General features: G+C 39.4%; 1 protein-coding gene across 1 annotated transcript in view; it reads left to right on the forward strand.

Annotated features, from left to right (window-relative positions):
• The window catches only part of DERA (deoxyribose-phosphate aldolase), a 99,459-nt gene that overhangs the window by 34,451 nt on the left and 41,736 nt on the right, over nucleotides 1–23,272 (forward strand). The window contains exons 5-6 of the mRNA XM_037136590.2: nucleotides 941–1,075; nucleotides 14,784–14,912. Of these exons, the coding sequence (XP_036992485.2) occupies nucleotides 941–1,075; nucleotides 14,784–14,912 (264 nt within the window). The remainder of the gene's footprint in view (nucleotides 1–940; nucleotides 1,076–14,783; nucleotides 14,913–23,272) is intronic.

The following is a 23,272-nucleotide window of genomic DNA, read 5'->3' on the forward strand; positions in this document are numbered from 1 at the left end:
AAAAAAAAGATGTTGGAGGAATATCTCGGTGCTTTAAAAAAGGAATCTATAATGATGATTAATTTATTTGATCAGAAACACATCAAAGAAACATAATATACAGTATTTATATACAACCTTTGTGAAGATTCCCAAAGTATTTGGTAGCTATACCTTTATCGATGTTAATTTTTCATCAGCTTCGTTCAATTCAGCTTTTCCTCTGTACAACAGAGAAATGTGCTTTCCTCTAAGGTAGCAGACCCAAGGCATTTATTAACATCAAGGCAACACGACAGGTTATGTTTAGACCCCAGAATGGAGTTAATGATGCACTTGTACAAATTGGTAATACTTTTTCAAAAGTGTAGTTGTATGTTCACTTTTCCTTTTATTTATACTTGGCCCTGCTCTTCCCAGCTCTGTCCCTGTCCCAGTTTTCTGGACCAATCAGGTGTTTTTTCATTATTCTCTTTCCTTTATTTCTATTTCTTTGGCTGGTTGTTTTAAGGTAGGCAATGAGAGAAACATATATTACACTTTGGTTACAACAGCTAAAAGTGTGAATGATAAATCAAAAATACATTGATGGACCACTGATCAAGAGTAGGATTCAGAATTAGTGCCCATCAAGGTATGGATGCAGCTACTATTTGATGAGCATCAGTGTGATGATAACATTTTAAAATTTCTATTTACTCAGAGCAGCCTCATGAGCATGTCTGAAGCAATTTAATTTCGGTCTAGAGGATAGAATACTAATGTTTGTCCTAATGCCAGTACTATGTGAGATTACCTTCTGTTTTCTTCACACTTAGCTTTTCAGGGTATGCATGAAATTCTTAAGTGTCATTAATGCATTAGTCATTAAGTGCTGTGTTTTTTTTTGGTCTGAAATTGTTTTTTGAGATACCAAATAAAATTCCTTCCTTTTTTTTTTTTTGTTCTTATTTTCTGCTAGTGGCCACTGGCTTTCCATCTGGACAGACTCATTTAAAAACACGATTAGAAGAGATCAAATTGGCTGTGGAAGATGGAGCTATGGAAATCGACGTGGTAATTAACAGGACCCTGGTGCTGACAGGCCAGTGGGAAAGTAGGTACATGTCCTACGAGGGAGATACAGTTCTTTCTTGGCAGATGACATGGTGGGGATCTGGAAGGAGAGAGCATATTTTAGAAATTACTGATCCAGATCATAGATGTTTGGATCAGAGGGTGCATCTAGGAGAAATCATGGCTAAGATCACTCATCCTTGTATAAATCTTAGAAGTTGCCTGTCTGCATGAGCTTTTTAGATTTCCTTTTGAGTGCTTAGGTGAATAGTTATTTCCATGCAATAGATTATTAACTTTTACTCTATTCTGTATTGCTTTGTTACTCAATGCAATAATCACTCCAGGCAAGTCTTTTATGCAAAGTTTATTTTAATATGATGGAGGAAATTTTTTTATGCTAATCTTTGTGGTTTTTAGAATGTGGAATTATTAATAACTCTGCTAAGCCTGTTCTCCTATTTTTGCACATAGCTTCTGTGAATACTATTTCATATTCATCTTTGAGATTCATGACTTATTATCCGGCTGATTACAGTAAGACATTGCCCGTTCCAGTAACACGCTGTTGTTTTTTATAATTAGATAGTAAAGAAATAGACTTTACCTCTGTCTTAAGTATATTTTGTACACTAGAGATCACTAATAGCTAAAATAAGTACAAGTTCCTATTTTTTAAAAAAGTTATTATAAAAAAAAGTAGTTTAACTAAAAATTTTTAATGCTATTTGTAGATGTATGAATATCAAATAAAAGACATATTTTATTCTAATTATGGAGGTTATGCCCGATCAGTGTTAAACATAAAAATGCCAACCAGTAATGAAGGAAGGTGTGTGTTCCACATAATCTGCTCCCCTAGAAACAACCCTGCAGTTTTCAACTCTTCAGACTTTTTTCTTCATTGTATTGACATGCAATTTCCACCCTTTTTACAAGTTTAAACAAGAAGTAAGATTGTATTTAATGTATTTTTCCTCAGTGTACCCGTTGGACTTGCCAATATCTCATGAGTATCTTTCTGTGACTCTGTCATCCCATCTCTCTTCTTCCCTGTAACTCCTCATTCAGTTGTTTGTCCGTATAATGGCCAAACAAAAAAGAGTAAAGAAGCAAGAATTCAAAAAAATGAGGAGAGTCTTAGGAACCTCCAGGACATCTTTAAATGCCCCAACATCCAAATTATAGGGGGAAAGGAACAGCCACCAGTGGAAAACTTATTTGAACAAATAATAAAGGAGAACTTTCCCAATCTGGCAAAGGAAATAGACTTCCAGGAAATCCAGGAAGCTCAGAGAGTGCCAAAGAAGTTGGACCCAAGAAGAAACACACCAAGGCACATCATAATTACATTAGCCAAGATTAAAATGAAAGAGAGAATCCTAGAAGCAGCAAGAGATAAGAGGACAGTCACCTACAAAGAAGTTCCCATCAGGCTGTCAGCTGATTTCTCAAAAGAGACCTTACAGGCAAGAAGGGGCTGGAAAGAGGTATTCCAAGTCATGAAATCCAAAGACCTACAACCAAGATTGCTCTATCAGCAAAACTTTCATTTAGAAGGGGAGGACAGATAAAGTGCTTCTCAGATAAGATCAAATTCAAGGAGTTCATCATCACCAAGCCCTTATTATATGAAATGTTAAAGGGACTTATCTAAGAAAAAGAAGTTAAAAAAACATGAACAGTGAAAGGACAGCAAAGTCATAGTTATTAACAACCACACCTAAAACAAAAGCAAACTAAAAGGACAGCTAGATCAGGAGTGAACCATAGAAATGAAGATCACATGGAGGGTTAGCAACAAGGGAGTGGGAGAAGGAGAAGGGGAGAGAAGGTACAGAAAATAAGTAGCATAGACAGTAGATAGAAAATAGATGGGGGGGGGCAAGAATAGTATGGGAAATATAGAATCTAAAGAACTTGAGACACATGGTCATAAACTAAAGGGGGGGTAATGGTGGGGATGGGGGGGTTGGGTGGAGGGGAATGAAGGGAATAGAACAACTGTAATGGCATAATTAATAAAAAAATAAATTTAAAAAAATTGCTCATGACTGTAGAGTAGCAGAGATTCCGTCGGTGGTTTAAACACTGAGGATTTAGTCTCATGTTAATTCTGGAGGTTGTTTCAGGGGTGTTGTGCAGCCTCACAAAGTTCTTGGAGAACTGCTACTTTTATCTTCCGCTTCTAAAGCCTGCAGCTTCTACTTGTGCTCAAGGGTCTTCACTGACTAAGACAGCTTCTGAATGAAGAAGCTCCAGCCATTGCACTAATCTGCTAGATAACAGGAAAGAAGGGCTTGTCCTATCCCCAAATCTCACACACTTTTGCTTACATCTCTTTGACCCTAACTCAACTGCATGGCCACGCGTGGCTGCAAGTGAGCTGGAAGATACAGTCTTTTAGGTTGGAATATTCACTACATTCCTGTACATTCTTAATATGTGAGGGGTGTGCATTTCTGTGCCCAGATGGAAGGGAGTGAGGGAAGTACTGATGGGAAGACAGTGGGCCATAATGAGTGAAAGTCGATGCAAAGGAGTGGCTGAAACAAAGCAAAAATGTTTAAATGAAAAGATATATGAAGTCAAAAGGCACAACAGTCTGGACCAGAGATTTCAGCCCTGGAGACTCTCAGCTGTGTCTAGGATGAAGCAATCAGGGATACAAGAGTTCTGAATATTCTAGAAGAATATATTAGGCCATTCTCATTGCTGTACACTCCCCTCTATACGCATCAGTGGTTTTAGCCCTTGACAGGTTTAAATTCTTGAGAGTTGACAAATATCTTTTTGTGCTTTTGATTTTTGTTCCCTTTCTTGTAGTCCACATATGGACTGCATTTTCATCATTACGTTTTTGCACTGCTTGCTGGAAGATTTTCTCAACTTCACTTCAAAGTATTTTATTGATTTAAAAATTATTTCTACTTTTATATTTGTAATTCGCATGAGATTTTTCTTGTTTATTTTACTTTTATTACATTCTGTTGTTTTATGGATGCAATGTCTGTTAATATAAGTTTTTTTAAAGCTTAAAAACTTTATAGGTATAGAAGTATAGTTTATATTGTAACTTGTGTTTTTTGTCTCCAGAATACTAATAAGTAAGAAAATAAAATACAGTAGGAAATGGATTTTGATGTAATTGGCAATCCAGTAATGAACTAGGAATGGTTGTTTTTAAGAACTGGTAATTTCCTAATGCATTCATGCAAAATATAATAACACATCTTTGTTCTACATCGTACTTTTCTATTAACCCTTTTTTATGGTGTTAATAACCTCTTGACCCAAAACAAATTGAAAAGGAATGTTTAATACTAGAAATTTAATTCTAAATAAAAATAAGCATGACTTAGGGTTTTTTCCACTGCAGTATTGTGTCTTACTTTCAATTTTCAATTTGATTACATACTGTATTTTTCAGTTTCATGTTTTAATATAAGCTGCTTATTAAAATATGAGTCTAAAATTGATTTCTTAGAATTTGCTGATGGACTGTCTGTCAGGCTATTACACATTCAAATGTGGGTCCTTCTCTCTGTGCCGAGGTGCGTAGGACGCTGGTTGAAGACAGAAAGAATCCCATTTTTCAAATCTAACATTCAAGGTGCCTCTCATCTGTTTCTTGTGGTCACAGAGGTCCACGATTTAGGGTGTGAACTCAAAGAAGAGACTGGAGGAAGCTCATATTCTTCTTAAATTCTTTGTGGTGGTGATTTGAAATCTCTACTTTTCTCAAACTTTGAAGTCTTCTGCCCACCTTGAGGCTCCTTTGTTCTTAGCAGATGACCTACCTGCTGCGTCTCAGAGAAGGTAGAAGATGCTAGACAGGAACTCCCTCAAGGCCCTCGCGTCAGATTGGCTTCTTGGGTTCCTTCCTCCCGAGTCCAGTTCCTCTGCTGCGCCATGGCTCCCATTTCCGTCCACAGAATTGGAGGGGCCTTACTCCATTTATTGGCCATTTTTCCCCTCCCTGTATCTTTTAGCCCCTTTCTACTTGCTCATTCCCACCAGTAGCTAAACATATGTAAGTTGTTCTTATTCATTAAAAAAACTCCACATACAAACATTCCCCCTCATCCCCAGTGAAATTCCCTTTCTGTTTTTCCGAAATAACTAAAATTCTTGAGTTTACTTATTTCTTTTGAATCTGTTCTAACCAAGATACCAACGACCTCTCATTTCACTATGCTTAGGGGATGCTCTTTGTTGTGTATGTGGTATTTGTCTTCACTGTTGCGCAGCATGGGACAGAATGCGCATTTCTCCCTTTTGGAAACACTCTGTTGTCATGGTTTTGGTGACTGTAGGTCCTTGAGGTGCCCTCACCCCCCCCCCCCCGGGGGATTCTGGTTACGTTTACAAGCTTCCCCACTTCCCCTGGCATCCCTGAGTGTCAGTGGTCCTCGGTTCCTGTCCTGGCAAGCTCTGGAACTTCCCCTCCAACTCTGCACGCTCCCCCTTGGAAAGCTCACTTCTTCACTTACTTTGGCTACATTCCTTTTGCTGAAGACTACCAACCCTCCGAACTGTCAGAACCCATGTCTGACTCCACAACTCATCTTCCATTTCCCTGCTAAAGTATGTTGCTTTTCACCCACCATTTTCACATAAGTAGACATTCAGAATCAGTGAATCTTTACCTAGTCAGAGAATCTAATAACCATTTTAGAAAAAAAAATTTTAAGTGTGTACATTTGTCTGACTTAAACACATTCTATTAAGCGCAATTTGATTTCAGCACTGTTGTATCCATGATTGTGTTTTACTGGAACACCGTGATTCTTCCGGGCTGAAATCTCTGAGATGACTTGCCCCACAGCTAATGGGCCAGACTGCTGTGCTTTCTGATTTCTGTATCTTTGCATGTAAACATTTTTGGTATTGTTGCTTTTGCCTGGTCCTTTGCCCCTGGGCTCTTTACTGTCACATCCTGTTTCTCTCATTCTGGCCCACTGTCCTCCCCTGTCACTTCTTCCCGCAGTCCTCTCCGTCCAGGCACAGAAATGCACGCCCCTCACTTGCAGCCCCTCACTTGCAGCTCGGGACAGTGGTGTTCACTGGATGGGGTGTGGGACGTACTGCTGGGTCTCCAAATTACCTGACAGACACGTTTTTTAAAGAACTTTTATTTTTCAGTCGCAGTTGACATTCAGTATTATTTTGTATTAGTTTCTGGTGGACAGCATAGTGCTTAGACAGTTCGTACTTTACAGAGTGTTCCCCTGATGTTTCCAGTACCCACCTGGCACCATACATAGTTGTTACAATATTATTGTCTGTATTCCCTATGCTGTACTTTACATCCCCGTGACTATTTGTAACTACCAATTTGTACTTCTTACTCCCTTCACGTTTTTCACCCAGTCCCCCACCGTCACTCACGCCTGGCAACCATCAGTCTGGTCTCTGGGTCTGTGGCTGACAGACGTTCTCAAATCACGTGCCTCAGCTCCTCCTCTCACAGATTCTTGTACCCTTCCCCAGTCCCCACCTTGACCATCCCCTAGTTTGTGGAGAAGCACTCACTTGGGACATTTTTTTTCACTTCTAGTTCTTGCTTCCACATACTTCAGGTGCAGGATAACTGATGCATTGTCGAATGTGCATACTGATTAATTAGTACATACCATATTTTCCATGTGTTTCTATTTAGTTAGCCTGACTCTGCAGTTAGCTGTAACACAGGTGGCTTGAAGAATAAAGTGTTGCTCTGGTGAGTTTAGACAGAAAGTGCATGTGCTTTATGATCTTAGGAAAGGTCACAGAAACTCTTATCTCTTGGGCAAGTTACTGCTCTGTGTCTTCTGTCCCGTCTGTAAAGTAGCAATCATGGCATCCACTTCACAGGGCTATAATAGGGATTAAATGAGATACTATGTGTAAATTGGTCATCCCGTTGCTTAGCCCAGATGACTTCCTCCAGGCCAACTGCACTTTCTTCTCTTCCCCCCCTTCCTTCTGCTGATGGTAGTATGTTGTCAAGGGAAGGAACCTTCAAATAGCACATGCATTCAATCAGGAAAGTGGGACTCTAAAGGCTTGGGTTTTAGTCTTTGTAATTTTGCTAATTACAGCTAGTCTTTGGGCAAACACGTCACTTCCCTCTGCCTGCATTTAAATAAGCTACCAATGGAGGGATAAGACTTAAGGCTTTCTATAGCTCTTCTGAACTACAATGGCCTGTGATTTTATATTTGGCATTGCCTTGTCTGTGGGTATTATTCCCATGATGAGTGCTTGTAACACTGTATTTTTTAATGATGGTATTGAAGTTGACATCTAAGTTGCATCCTTAAACAGTTCTTTGAAGAAAGCATTCAGCAGAAGGGATTCGTCAGCGCATAAATCTTACTGAGCAGCTTTTGAAAATTAGATGCATTCCATGCTCTGTAAATATACAGAGGTGTTCATTTTTTTACCTCATTATGACCCCTCTCTGCTGCATATGTTTACCTGATATTTTACCAGTGACATAGTAGTGCTATCAGATCCTGCCTCGTTCAAGTCTTTTAGTTCCTTGAGCTGAAGAGCTAGACTTGCCTTAACTAGTGTTTGGGAACCCTTGTCACCCTGGAGCACCCTGGAGCACCTGCAGACCTGACTGCAAAGGTGGCTTTGTCTGTGCTGTTTTTCCAGAATAGTATGTTCAGTGTAGCAATGGGAAATACTGTTTGTCTCCCATATCCAGAACTTCACGTGCCTTTCAACCCTTCAGTTCTGCAGCCATGAGTTGCTCTTCCAAACTTGCTTTGTGGAATACAGGCCTCATGGTTAGCAAGAGTTTTAGGGTGTGAGAATGAAATATTTGGGCCAAATCTACAGTGTCTATCATTGTGTCTTATGTGAATGGACCCTGAAAATCTTGAATCTGGGCAACACTTTATTTTTATACAAGGAAAATGGTAGAAAGAACATCCCTGAAAAGAAATCAGTGTTTTCCTTCATTTTGTAGAGCTGTTAACCATAATGTCAGATGAGAAAAGCAGCCTCCACATCCATGGACACTTTGGGGGGAAGAATGAAATCATCCATAATCTATGCTTTCTCAGTTTGGGGGGTTGTTTGGGGCAGAAAAATTCTGGAGATACTTACGGTAGCTGTATGCTTTTTTGTTTCCGATTTTATGCTCTGACTTCAAAACTTCTGATACTATTGACGAAAATGTGTGTTTTATTTCTTGTATATTATTTTACTACCTGGTGGTTTAGCTCGTCTCTGTTTTACTCACACAAGATTAATTAGATGCCTTGGTGGAAGAAAACTGTTCTTGAACATTTTGTGACTTTTTTAGTTTAAACAGTTGCTGTGTAATTTTATATTAAGTGTTTTATTGTACATGTAATTATCTTAAGAGTTATTTTCAGGCCACTTTTGTGCAATGTTGGAACATCCCTCTGGTACTCAAAAAATAATTGCTTAGATATGTTCGTTAACAATTATTTTTTAAGTGCCTTGGAATAGCATGAACTATAAAAGGAAATCTACTTTATGACTTTTAGATAGGAAATACAGCCTTTAAACACTAGGATTCTTACTTAAATCACAGTCTCTATACATGAAAGCTTCACTCACATGGTTTTCTGTCTGTAGCAGTGCTGTTCCGGGAAACTTAACAGACTCTCAGCAGCCTAGAGATTAAGAATGTATTTTCCTGTGAGTGGATGCTGGAGAGAAACACGATCTCTTTAAACAGAGGAAAGAAAATGCTGTAGCTGCAAGTTCCTGCCAACACGGGGCAGAGGTGGAGGCTGTTCTCCGTTTTGGATACTGTTTCAAAGTGGGGCAGAGTGCCCCCTCCTCTGCTTGGGTCTGCACCGCCAAGCACGCAGACCTGTCCCAGAGTGGCTCCTGTCCACTCCTGTCGGTGAACACGCCGCCCTCACTAGTTTTTCCGCTGGGAATGATGAGCAGAAGGTCCGGGTATGACCTCCATTTTTTCCTCACCAATGTGGCAGTAGTAGGAGGGGTGGCAGGGGACAGACAGGAGTCAACTCCCCCTGCTGGTTGAGACACTGTATTGATTAAGCGTCTACAATGTAATGTTTCCTGGGTTTCTAGGACACCCACTTCAGCTAGTGCTGAAAACCTCGTTATACGTCAAAACATTTATTATCCGGTTTTTAACGTGACATCACTTTGCCAGCCACTTCTCTGGTGTTTGTGTTTCGTTAAGTTCTGCATTATTCTGGCCAGTTTGCAGTCATGCTGTTTCAACTCCATTTTCATTTGTCAGTCACCTTTTATAATAGCCTTCCAAATTATTATTTTTCTGATTACATAAGAATTGTTTTTTCTTTCTTTTTTTTAATGGGGAATTTTCAGTGTCTGTAATGTTTGAAATTTTTATGATGAGTGTGTATTGTATGTGAGTATATGAGCGTAGTTAATCAGTACTCCAGGGAATGAGGCCATGATGTATGCACAGATTTAACAAGAAGGATGTTTACTGAATTGTTCTTTATAAGACCAAAAAGCAGCAACCTTAAACATCCAATAATAGAAAAGTGATTAATGAATGTGTGACCGTGCCGTGGAAGAGTGTGTGGGGGTGGGAGCGTTTCCTTCTCAGTGGACAGAGGTAGGAAATACATGGATGTTCACACATGCACAGTGCGCCCATCTACACACGTACACACATCTGTCTGCCTGTCTGTCTATGTGCCTATCTGTATATCATCTCTTTATCTACCTTTGCTAGAACCCACGAGTCCGTGCTGACAACTTTTATTACAAGCCACCGTCACATGGTTTATTTTCACCTCTTCCTTTTTATATTGATGTCCCTCTTTCTTGTCAGTGAGAAATCTTGCTCACATCATTCCCAGTATATTTACTTATTTGACCAATTTTCTTGTATATAATTATCTGTTATTCCTGTGGGCTGTCTCCCTGGCCCAGTACCACGTACTCAGGCTAGTTAATGATCGGATCCTCTGGTAAGAGTGTCCCTGGATGCAGTGAAAACAGTTTGAGAATTTTTAAGGGACGGCGTTTTGAAGACATAGGGTATTTTTTATTCTTTCGAGTAATGATGAATTTTTTGGAAAGAGGGTCTCTTGCATTTATGACTTGCCTTGTAATTTTCTCCACACAGATAGTTTAGTCACAATTCTATCAATCCACATCCTGCTGCCGCCCTTTGCTGCTAATGCAGGGGGACATCCACCCACTAGTTTTTTTCACTGTTCTGCTTGTTTATATTGAGAGGAAAGTGACAGTGGAGCATGTTAAAGGACAAAGTGATTCCAGATGGTCTGAGTTACATTTCAGCCATCGAGTTCTTTGAGTTGCATTTACCATCTGTCTCGTTCTAAGGTGTCTGTCATGGTCCTGCCAAGGTGCTCAGAACGATCTAGACACTTCCAGTAGGTTTTCCTGTGGCTTCTGTGGCTTGTGTGTGAGTGGTCTCCTTTTCTTATATGCAAGATTTGTAAATGCTAAATATACTTTCATCAGTATTACAGCAGGGCTTGCTTTGTTTTGTATTATAAAGTTATTTTTGCATTCTTGGAAGTAAGTAAGGAAAAATATGGAAAACTAGTATTGAATGATTAACTGCTTACTGTATGCCTAATGCTGTTCTAGCCACAGGTATTACTTTATTTAATCTTCAGAAAAATATATGAGCAAACTGTGGCCCCCTAAGTAAACAGGCTTAGAAAATTGAGTCATTCCTACAAGTTTACAAATGTAGTAAGTAGTCTTATTACCCTAGAAGTCTGTGTTATCCAAAATGAGGTCTTAGAACATTGTTTGTGATGTAGTAAACTTTCTGTCCTCTGGACTGTTCTGCCAGCGCCTGGGAGAGAAATTTTATGCATAGGCCATGGTGTCCTCTACTTTTATCAGTCCCTGTGTACTCTGGATCTAATAAGCACTCAGCAAGAAAGTAATAGCGCTACCACCGCTACCAGCAATAGGAAAACAAGTAGCTGCCATTTCTGGTGCATTAACTATGTGACAAATACTGTCCTTAGCGCTTTATTTGTATTAATCTATTTGATGCTTAAAGTAACTCCATGAAGTATGGGCACCTCTATTATCCCCATTTTATAGATGAGGAAACTGGGACAAAGATTAAGTAAATCGCCCAAATCAAACAACAAGTAAGTTTTACAGCCAGGATATGAACCCAGACATTCTGGGCACTCTTGTCTGCTATTTCATCCTTCCTCAGTAAATATTTGTTATGCTAGACTTATGAGTTGAAAACAAAACCAGTTCTGATTAAGTTAAGCTGAAAGGGATTTATTAAGAGGATGTATGGTAACTCACTGTAGTAGTCGCAGGCCTGAAAAGCCAGGCTTGGGAAGTGAGTATGTCCAGTAGAGAGTGGAGGAGCGTGGTCACAGGGCCCCTGCTGGTGCTGCTGCCACTGGCCCATGTGGTACCACGCTGCTAGCTGTGGCCACTGGGCTCTTGCATCTGCTGCCATTGCTGATGCCGCAGCACTAAGGACAGCCTCTAACCATTCTTTCATCTTTGGATTGCTCTCTAAGATTCAGAGGCCCACGTTGCAGCATTCACTTGATGGAGCCCAGGCCACATTTTAAAAAGGCCACGTTATTATTATTTTTAATATTTTTGATTTTTATTGTTGTTCAAGTACAGTTGTCTGCCCTTCCCCCGCACCCCAACCTTCTCCTCCTCCCTTCCCTGTTTCCACCCCCCCCTTGTCATTGTCCCTGTGTCCTTTATAGTTGTTCCTGTAAACCCTTCACCCTTTTCCCCATTATCCCCCTACTTCCTTCTGGTCACTATCAGTTTATTCCCAATTTTGGTGCCTTTGGTTATATTTTATTTGCTTGTTTGTTTTGTAGATTAGGTTTCAGTTAAAGGTGAGATCATATGGTATTTGTCTTTCAACGCCTGGCTTATTTCACTTAGCATAATGCTCTCCAGTTCCATCCATGCTGTTGCAAAGGGTAGGAGCTCCTTCCTTCTTTCTGCTGCATAGAATTCCATTGTGTAAATGTAACACAGTTTTTTGATTCACTCATTTACTGATGGCCACTTAGGTTGCTTCCAGCACTTGGCAATTGTAAATTGTTCTGCTATGAACATTGGGGTGCATAGGTTCTTTTGGATTGGTGTTTCAGGGTTCTTAGGATATAATCCCAGCAGTGGAATTGTGGGGTCAAAAGGGTTAGGAACCGCGTGCCCGAGCTTGTCTCACACTGTGCACCCTGAAACTGGAAACTGAAAAGGCCACATTAGATATGCTTTTGTCTTCACCTGTTCTGGTCTACTCTGGGAAGAATAGTAACAGAAGGAAACAGCAACTTTCCCACTGTTGAACTTCACGGATTGAGATATTTGCTCAAAAAAACCTGACCCTCTTATTGTGGTGAAATAGGTCAGTAAAATGGTGTGAGGAGTTGGCAGGTAAAGGCTGAATCGGCACTGGTTGTGTATTTGTTGAATGCAGTTCAGCTCTAAGTGATCATTTTTGGTCCATTCTGTTTGGATCATGGATTAAAGATCATAACTTCCAGGTGGCTGATAATTGAGTCATAAGACAGGTCCAGGTTTTCTGGTTGATTTTAATTGTAGATGGAGAAATTCACCAGATATCAAAAGGTAGTACACTTCAGAAAAAGGATGGTGCTTTTGTCCAAAATATGGTCGAGATCAGTGTTTTAAGAATTTTGTGATGTGGGCCAAAGTTCATTTTAACAAGTGCTGTAATAAAATACTTTCAAGCCTTATCTGATGGCTCACTGATTATGAGCACTAATCCCTATAAAAAATTTCACTGCAGTACAGGGATCAGGCCGTGAAACAAGGTGTGACTTTCATCGCACAACACTTAACAGAACTCATTTCACTAACATTCCGAGCTTAATAAGGATTACATGTTTTAATAAGCCAGGCAATGTGTTAAGTACTTTACACACACACACACACACACGTGTGTGTATCTCTTTAATTCTCGTAACAACCCTATGAAGTAAATGTTATTATTGATACTTTTAGGATGGTACTAAGGCTAAGAGAAGTAACTCGCCCAAGGTCACGCAGGGAGTGATGGAGTTGGGTTCTAAATCCACATTTGTGGACTCTCCAGCTGGCTTTTGATGGCAACACTGTACTGTGGAAGAAAAGTCATTAATTAAATCACAAGTTAACTCTGGATTAGCATTTTTTAATTTTTAGATCAAGCAATTTCTTCATCACTACTTCTTAGAAAAACTCCCCCATTTTAGATTCAGTAAGTCAGGCAGTGAGTTAAAAAAATATAAATTATTATTATCACATAGTCTTTTTACTATGCATACCTCTGGCATTCTCACACATGTTGCCATGTTGGGTGCAGGGGTAAGATGGTTTTCTCACAGTTTAGGGAGTAGGGGCAGGGTACGCCCGGCCGGTGGTGCGGCGTCTCTGGTCATCTCTGCTACTCAGAACTACAGACTGTTAGGGATTTGTGAAAACATGCCATCTTTTCTTAAAAATCTTCCAAGTACCATCTCTCGTGGCAGCAATCACTGAAGTTTACCTAGCGTCTCCTAATAGAATTATTTGGTTTTATCTGTATTGTTTCCACTTTCAAGCTTCAACTTAAGTTCAGGTTATCTAGGATTGCAAAGACAAGTTTTGTCCTTCTTGTAACTTTCGTGGATTTGACTGATTTTGCTGTCTTTTAAGGTTTTTATATGTACTTTAGGAAACTTGTGAATTACAGAACTTTCCTTTCTGTATTAAAAAATGCTTACCCTAATCCTAACCCTTAATGTGAGTGTTTCCTTTTTGGTCAGTTTAGTCCGTGTGCTCATGAAACTACTTCTCATGAAACATACACGGAGAAGAAAGGAAAAGCCCCGATCTTAGTCCTGATTTGCAATAGTTTAAGTTAAAGAAATGGATAAGGCCAACCTGATGAGGGGGAGAGAAAGCCCAAATTCACTGGTGTCAGGACCAAAGGCTATAAAATAGTTTTTTAAACTCTTATTCTTATACTCATTTTGTTTACTAAAATTCGGTTACTTTGAATCCAAAGTGGTTTGCTTTTATTTTTGTTTTGATTTTATTTTGTTGTGTGTAGTTTTATATGTAATAATCAAGCTGCTTTCAGGCTGCTGTATGGAGCCCGAGAAAGCCAGATGTGGGTCCAGGGTCTGGGGTTCATAAATCAAGACTGCATCTGTACATCCTTGTACACAGGTTCCACACCCACACATCCAGGGCTGCCTCAGCACTTTTTAGTCAGATTTGGAGGCACACGCCCCGGCAGACAGTGGGACAAGCTGTTATGTCTTTATTGTCATTAGCCGAGCTCTCAGGAAAGGCCTGCTTTATATTCCAACAAGACAACTTATTACTTGTGAATGGAAGAATTAATAAGGACCTGAGATTTTTTTCTTTAATTTGCAAAGTGGTACGCCCCTATATGTATAGTAGGTAAATTTCTTTTTTTCTTGTAAGTACCTGTCCTCTGGAAGAGGTAGAAATTACTGGAAATTTGTGTGTCATTATAATGATATTTTAAAAGCTTCGTGGCTCTCGACCTGAGGCCAGGGCTCAGGAATGGTTTCTTGGTAGCAAACGAAGCACTCCTTGTAGCAGGATGGGAACTGCAACAGAATGCTCTAGGCTATGTTAAATTGGGGTGGTTTTTAGAAAGTGACAAATGTTTTATGTTTCCTAAATCTGAGATGGGCCCTACCAGCTCCGAGGGGCTGCCAAGTCATGTTATCACTTGCCTGTTCTGTAACTGCCTCAATTATCTCCCTCTCCAGCCCTGTATGATGAGATTCGTCAGTTCCGCAAGGCCTGTGGGACAGCTCATCTCAAAACCATCTTAGCGACGGGAGAACTTGGATCTCTGACTAATGTCTACAAAGCCAGTATGATAGCAATGATGGCAGGTAAGCATATTATGTTCAAGTGATGATATATATTGCATTGATGTTTTTAGGTAAAATAAGTAAGTGAAAACCTTCGGTTATTAGCTAGAGGTGCTAACCACTTGGACTTTTGGGTGGGAGGGGTCAAACATTTTGTGACTACACGTACAGTGTGAAGTGTTAAAACACTTGGCTTTCTTCCCCATTTTTTGGTGGCATTTCATTGCTGCACTATCTGTGTAAGGCAGTAGATGGCTCTCTTGTTAGTGAATTGCCTTCCTTGTTATTTGATTATTCACTCATCAACATGTTAGACAGGAATTTCTTTAGCTCTGGCTTATTCCTCTCTGTGAATTTAAGAGTTTGGTTTTTCTTAGTGATGGTGTGTCCATCCATAGTATCTAAAGAAGCCTGTGCCTCTGTGTCAATTCATTTTTTAAAACTTTAGTGCAGTTTCTTTGTTTTTGATGCTTTCAAATGCAGGTTGACTTATTCCAGTACACATCCAAGCTTGAAGCCCAGGAATTGTGCTTAGTTCCTTCTTTCTCTCCCCTTCCTGTAAATCAGGGAACAAGCCGAGGGCGCTGGGCCTCTTTTCTGCATCTAATACGTCCCTCCATGGTGACTGCTTCTGTGTTAGGCCACTGTCGTTCCCACCTCGACTTTTGTCCCCTTCCATTCTGTTCCTCACGGTTGCCAGAATGATCTCTTTACAATGCTAATTTCCTTGTGGTACTCCTTGCTTGAAGTCCTTCAGTGGCTTTTCTTCATCTCAAGGTAAACTGTGAATTCCTTCCGCCTGATTTTTAAACCGGTCCTTCCCCACACCCTGCCTCTGCTGTCTCCTCATTCTCTCTCGGCACATCGTTCGCTCCAGCTCTGTGGAATTTCTTAGTTTTCTTTGAGTGGCACCATCCAACCTGTTTGAGTATTTGTGCTGCGACCCCTGCCATGAAATACCTTCTACCCAGATACCTCCCTGTCTTTGGACTCAGCACAGGCATCACTTTTCTCAGAGAATGTTTCCCAATACTGCCGCCTCCCCACCACCTGGCTCATTGTCTCCTCATTTAGCCCCGTGGATTCCTCTTGACACCTTTGTCAAATAAAACCTTATCACACTGTTCCGTGACTGAGCATTGAATTTCTAGGTTCCCTACTAGTATTCGGGTGAAGATACGAGACTTCTCAGGTCTTAAATCTGGGCCCCTATTGTAGTCACCCTCTAGACTTTTATACTCAGGCACTTTTAGAATACTTCTGTCAGGCCCAACACTGTTCCCTAGAACTCGACCGAAGATCAGCCTACTAGGCCTTAATGATGCTGCCGTATCCAGAAGACCTCTGTTCTGGTTGTCTCGTTTAGAGCAGAATCTCCGAAAACCTCAGGGTTAGAAGGAATGGATGGTCATCAGTCATGTTGGGACTTTGAAGATCTATAGTGATAGAAGACTCCTTGCAGCTTTTAGGAAACTGGGTAAAGCCCCTTAGAGTCTGAAGTGGCCAAGGAGCCTGCCATTTCATGCGCCTTGTCAGGACAAGGGATCGTTTGTCCAGAATGCAGCCATTCAGGTCACAGTGAAAGTATATGCAGTCTCGGGCTTCAGCTGAGCCTGTCCCATCACTGCACCCGCTGCTCGTGGTAGGAACCTGGTGTTGAGTCGCCGAGAGTGGATGCCTCTGTTGCACCCTCACCTCCACCCCTCCACAGGCGAACACGTGACTGGAACTGCGCTCTCCCCGGTATCTTCTGTCTCCTGTGCACGTTGTTGTTTATCTCCTCCATTTACTCAGTGTCTACTTTAAAATCCTTTTTTAATCTTCACATCAGTCCTGTAGCTGATGAAATTTAAAATTCAGTGACTTGCCTAGGGTCACAAAACCAAGAGATGACATGTGGTCATTATTTGACCCCAGGTCTTCTGTCTCCCAAGGCACTGTGTGACGTGTCACATGTGAAAGCGACTAGCACACTTCCAGGCCCACGGTGCCCACAGTGCATGCTTCCTATTCTGTTAAGAAGGTATGTAATAGAAATGAAGTATTTTTAAACTTTTGGAAGAATTTTTAAAATAAAAAAATTGAACTAAATTCACATTCCTTCCTATTTCGGTGGTAATTTTTTATTTTTTCTTAAAAATTAATTATTTGATGCAAGTTTTTATTGAGTAAGGTTCAGGTGTTAAGGGTACAATGTGATGAGTCTTGACCTTGTGCATATTACATTATCCCAGAAATACCATACGTGCCCCCTTGCCGTGAATTCTCCTCGTTTGACCCTCTGCCCCACATAACACTGATCTGGTTTTATCACCCACCATGGATTGCTAGTTTAGGGCATCGCGTGGGGTTTTGTGCTTGTTGCCCCCAACCAGAGATAATAGCTGTGAGATCTGTCCCTGTCATTCTGTGTGTCACTTTGCTGAGAAGTATTGCACTGTACAAATAGACTGACTCGGCAAATTTACTGGTATAAAGTTGTTCCTAATATTCTTTTATTGGTTTGATGTCTATAGGGTCTGTAGTTATATCTCCTTTTTAATTCCTTATATTGGTCTTTTTCTTTTGGTAGAAAGAGTCTTGCTAGGGGTCTGCCAGTTTTATTAATCTGTTCAAAGAGCCAATTAAAAAATTATTTAGTTAAAATATTTTCTAATTTCCCTTGGACTTCTCTTATTATTTAGAATGTTAGAATTTTATTTAGAATGAAATGTTTACTTTTCAAGTATTTTATGATTTTCTAGATATCATGTTGTTGACTTACAATTTTAAATTCTGTTAGGATATCTGTTGTAAGGTAGGATTTATTCTGTCATATTGCAATTTATTTCTGCTTTTGATCTGTTTTTTGTTTCCTATTTCCTGCTATCTTTGAGTTTATCAAGTAACTTATAATGTTTTATTTTATTTTTTTCTATTGGCTTTTTGTATAACCTCTTTGTATATTTTTAGAAATTGCTCTAGCAATTACCGTATGCATTAGTACTGGCTGCCTGGAATGAATATTGTTTCACTTACACCCATTAGTCCTTTGCATTATTGTCATGTTTTTCTTCCACATGTATTAGGAACTTCTCAGTACAATGATGTGATTTTTGTTTAAGCAATCATTTGTGTTTTAAGGAAATTAGAAGAAAATAACTAAGTGAAGTTAGACTTTTAATCTTCCCACCTTTATTCCTTCCATCTTTATTTCTATCTTTATTCCTTCCTGCAAGTGTGCTGGGGATTAATTCTCTCTGGTTATAGTCATCTGAAAGTGTCTCTATTTCACCCCCGTGTTTTAAGGATAGTTTACTGTATATAGAGCTTTGGGTTGACTTTTTTTTATTAACATTATATAATTATATTATTAAATTGAAACATGTTTTAGAATAACATTAGAAATTGCTTATGACATATGGTTAGGGAACACAAAACAGATTCTAAAATATGTAGTATAACCTCAATGTGGGCTAAAAATCATACACAATATTTACACAAAAACTGCAAGAAGGAAATAGGACAATATGTTAATTTTTTTGTTTTCTGTTTGTACTTTTTAATTATTTTTTAAATTTCTTATTTAAGTTAAATGTTTATTATATGTATTCCATTGCCATTTAGCCACCTTTTACCCACCCCCGGCAATCACCACACTGTTGTCTGTGTCCATAAGTCCTTTTTTGTTGTTGTTGTTTAATTCCTCCACCCCTAATGACTACTTTATCTTCATTTCACCACTTTCATTCCATTTCTTGGAATTCCATTTCTTCTTCTTTTCCTTCTCCTTCCTTTTTTTGGTAACTGATATCTCATTTTACTCTGAGTGTGACCAATCAATATTTTCTCTTTATCTTTGTTTTTCACTAATTTGACCACAAAGTCCCTAAGTTTGGTTTTCTTTGTATTTATTCTACTTGTAGTTGGCGGAGCTTCTTAGATGTGTAGATTAATGTTTTTCACCCAGTTCAGGACTTTTAAAAAATTATTTTTTCAAATATGTTTTTTACCTCATTCTACCTCTCTTTCTTCTAGGAGCTCAACTACATTAATGTTAGATATTGTCTTATAGGTTGCTAAAGTTCTGTTTATTTTTTATCTTTTTTTGTCCTTCTGTTCTTCCCATTGGCCAGATTATATGGATCTTTCTTTAAATTAGTGTCCTTTATGTTCTATCTCAGATTTTAAGCCCATCCTATGAAGTGAATGCTATTGTACATTTTTTGGTTTTAGAATTTCCATTGGATTATTTATTATAATTTCCATTTGTCTGCTGAAGTTTACTCTTGTTCACTCATTGAGATTATGTTTTCCTTTAAGTCTTCAAACATATTTGTAATATCTGCATTATTTTATAGTGTATTTTAAGATGCCAATTTTCCAGTGCCTGAAATAGTTGCCTTATATACTTTGTTCACTTGTAAAGTTATTTATAGCAGGAAGGCAAGTTTTGGTAACAATTACTCTATCATGTCTGGAATTCTTCATTGCTTTTGTTTTCTCATTAATTTAGCATCAAAATTTCAGAGTTTATATATTATATTCATAATTTATCTTATAACTTTGATAGCCATTTAGATTATTGCAAAAATAATTACCTGGAGAGAGAGTGAGGTAGAAATACATAATTATGTTAGTCTGGGATTATATATTCTTGTAAATATAAAAACTTAGTTAACCAAAGTGTTTGCATGTTGGTTAACTAAATGACTAGTAGTCTTTAAATTGTCTTTGGGAAAGACGCTTGGTCCTTGGAGTCTGAAGACGGCATGGTCTTGTTCTTTCATGCACATTTTGTGACCTTGAGCAAATAAATTAACCTGATCATCAATTCAAATAAAGCAATGTATATGAGTGCATTATAACTCTAAATTAAATACTTTGCAAGTTACTAAAAAATATCAGTACACCTTCCTACCCCATCCCACTTCAATAAGAAAGGAGCATGATTGAATCTCTTTTTTCCACAGACTATTACAAAGCATCATTCAGAACCTCAGTTTTCAAGAGCATTTTGTGTAGCTGTAGGAAATAGAAGATTCTGGGCTGGATTTCATTCTGCACTTACCCCAAGGTTTACTCTGTTGGTAGGAGTAGGAGTGTTCAGTGAATCTTAGCTGTGAACTTGTTTTGTCAAGCCTTGACTCCCTCTTAAAAAAGAAAGGCGTAAAAAGAGTCTGAATATTTGAGAATAAAAGTTAGATATGGTCTAGCTAGCTTTTTTACGGTCCACTTCTCAGCTATGTTTATTTGTCTTTTCTCCTAATTGTACTCTGGAAGCTATCACAGACACCTCAGCACCTTAGATGTGTACCAAATAGAGTGTCACTGCACTGGACGTCACTTACTCAGCAGCCACAGTGATCTGAAACCAAGCCATGAGCCAGGGGGGAAAAACAAAGAAAAGGAAGATGAAATGCACATATGTAATCTATAATAAAATAATAACAGCTACCATTTTTTGAGCATTTACCATATGCCAGGGACCAAAGGGACTTATGTATATTTATATTTACTCTTCATAACAGCTCTGTGAGGCAGGTAGTCTCCTATGGCAAAATAAGAATATCAGTTCAAAGGATATTTTGCTTCTATTCCATATGGTCATTATTGATTTTTGGAACTATTCCAGGTACTTCTGTCTTTGTTATGTATCATTTTCTCCTTCAGTTATAGCCTTCTCCCCTCTGCTTAGCTGTTTTTAAAGATTTAAATAAGATTTCCATGCTCTGTCAAACCGCTCCATGATCCTCTAAGGTGGAATTAATTAATTGTATATATTGCTTTGCTCCTAGGACAGTTGTAAATACCAGTAGCATTTGTCACATAGTATTATCATCAATTGTTCTACCTTCAGATTTTTTGCAAAACTGTGAGCCTCTCTGAGACCAAAGACTAAATCTTCCTCACCTGCATTCCCTGTGATTATTATGTGCCTGGCATCTGGGAGAGCCTAAGAAAATATTTTGGAATACAGGAATGGGTGAATTAATTAATTAACGAGAAGGCAAGTTAGCGGTATAAGGAAGTGAAGACAGGCAAAGTGAAATCTTGAGATCCAGATTTATCTTTCCAGATAAATGTGCCACAACTCTGCAGAGTTTGGACATGTTCTTTTGAGGGCAAACCTATAACAAGAGCTAGATTATATATTGATGGTGTTGGTTAGGCAAGCCAAATAGTTGTGGGACATATTAAAGGTTTGTGAGGATTTTGATGCAGTTATTAGAGGCAAAAAAGTACTAATGAAAATTTTTTTCTTTGGCTTTTTGTCAAAGAAAACGGATCTTTCATTTCCACTAGTGGAGCTGTGGTGAGAGAGAGAGAGAAAGGAGGTGAAGTGGGAGTAAATAGGGAGTAAATCCCTGAAGGAAGTATAATGAGGGAGGAGAAAGGGGAGCCATGTTTTTTTCGTCAAACTATGCAAGAACAGGGTGATAGGAAGAAAGATAGAAAAGGAAACAAGCTTATAGAAAAGAGAAGTCTGCAAGCAGGTCAATCTCCTGCTAAGGGATTTCAGCTCAGCAAATGCCAGAAAGTAGAGAAGTGGCCTTATCTCTCAGTAACGGTGGGCTGTTTGTACACACATAAGAGTTAACAAGCTCTGCTCTGAAGTTATTTTAGACCTTATCTTTGAAAATAATGCAGGCGTGATAAATAAGGTTGGAGTAGAAAAACACTGAAGATGCAATCATAACGTCATCAGGTTTGAACTGCTGATGAAGATCTGTGGGAAGGAAGAGTTACTAACACAGAAAGATGGGGCTTGAGAAACGCAGACCTTGAAGGAATGCAAAATGAGTTTGACACTTGGCTGGGGTTTTGTAATGTGCAGGAAATAAAACATAAAACAAACGACAAACTAGGGGAATATTCAAAATTTAACCCAGTGAGATCAAAGTGATACAGAAACAGTGAGATGAAGCAGAGAAATACAAGAAAATGTAAGAGAAGCCATTAAAAAAATAAATAAAGGGGAAAAAAGTGGGAAAACAGCTATGATTGAAGGAGGTGAAAACTCTAAAAAGATGCTGTGATTAATACCAAATTAACATCTAAGATTAAAAAAATGAAAAACTTTAAATATGAATCAAATAGTGGAATAAATGGCAGTGTAGCTGTATATTTCTAAAGATTGTCGCACGTCACACCGAGTCCTTTGTCTCAGGCTGCGAATCCTTGTCTACTGAAGGAGTGTTGGTCCAGATGGCACATCCAGCCCCCTGTGGTGTTCCAGCTCTTTAATTTTTTTAAAGAAGATTTGCGTTTCATAGAAAAGCATTTCAATTTATGAAAGGTTTGCTGCAATGGAAGGTTTATCAGTGAGAAAGCCTAAGACTATAAACGTGTGTTAGGTTAAGAGTTAAAGGATTTAAAGTGGAAATTTATTTGCAGTTTCTTAAACTAGCCTGAAAATTCCAGCACTTATAGGGTAAAAACTAATTATCCTGACATCTCATTCAGGGAGTAAGTTTAAATTGAGACCTCCAAGAAAAAATTTCAGAAAGTGCCCCCATTCACCCACACTCTCCTGCTCCTTTGTTGAGTGCAAAATGAAGAGCTCTGCAGAAGAGAGGTTATATTTGCTGGCCTCCTAGCAATGTGGGAGCTGCTGATGGTGAATTTGGTAAATGGGTATCATTTTAAAGAAAAGGGTAAGTGTGTGGGTGACTTTGCCCTCAAGTCCCCCCGTCCACCATGGTAAAAGTAACACTACCAAGACATGATCTGCTTGGGGAGGAGAGGTGGCCAGTTTCTCAGAGGAAAAAGGCCAGGAGCCCCTTCCTCTAGGGGCTTTTATTGGGTTATAATACACAAGAATATAGGGCAGCAAGGATCAACCAGTAGATAACATTACAAAGAAATCTGAGGGCTTAGTCTGAGTCAGTGTCTGTCAGGAAAGGGGGTTGCAGAAACTTTGGGAGACATACTCATTTCCTGCTCGGACCCTTAACATATGAATGAAAGCACTCTTAGCAAAGCAGGTTTCACAGGACTTTCAGGAATTCTTTCTTATGCCAGATTTACCCCGGATACCACTCTAGCTGGCAAGAGGCTGCACTGCCTCCCCCATCACAAGTTTTCGGGCTTAAGTGGATTAGAGCCAGGAAGCGCTTCTCCCAGAGGGCTTGGGGACTCCGGCTATGTCAGAATAGCCGGGGGGGCAAGGGTCCATTGCTCCCTCTTTGTCGCAGCCCCCCCGAGTCCTTCCATGATGGCCTCCCAAGTGATCGAGTCTGGCTTAGGTTGCCCCTCACCGTGAGGAATCCCACTCATCATGGACATTGATCAAGCTTTGGGGGCAGGGGAGGAAGCAGAGGCAGCGTTTGCTACCAGAGACAAGCTTTGTCTCCTGTGGCTCACATTCCAGAGGTCGCTCACTCATCCTTAGCTGTGGG

This window comes from Artibeus jamaicensis, unplaced genomic scaffold, assembly GCF_021234435.1.
Source record: "Artibeus jamaicensis isolate MK-2021 breed Jamaican fruit bat unplaced genomic scaffold, CSHL_Jam_final contig_233, whole genome shotgun sequence".
Taxonomy (NCBI): Eukaryota; Metazoa; Chordata; class Mammalia; order Chiroptera; family Phyllostomidae; genus Artibeus; species Artibeus jamaicensis.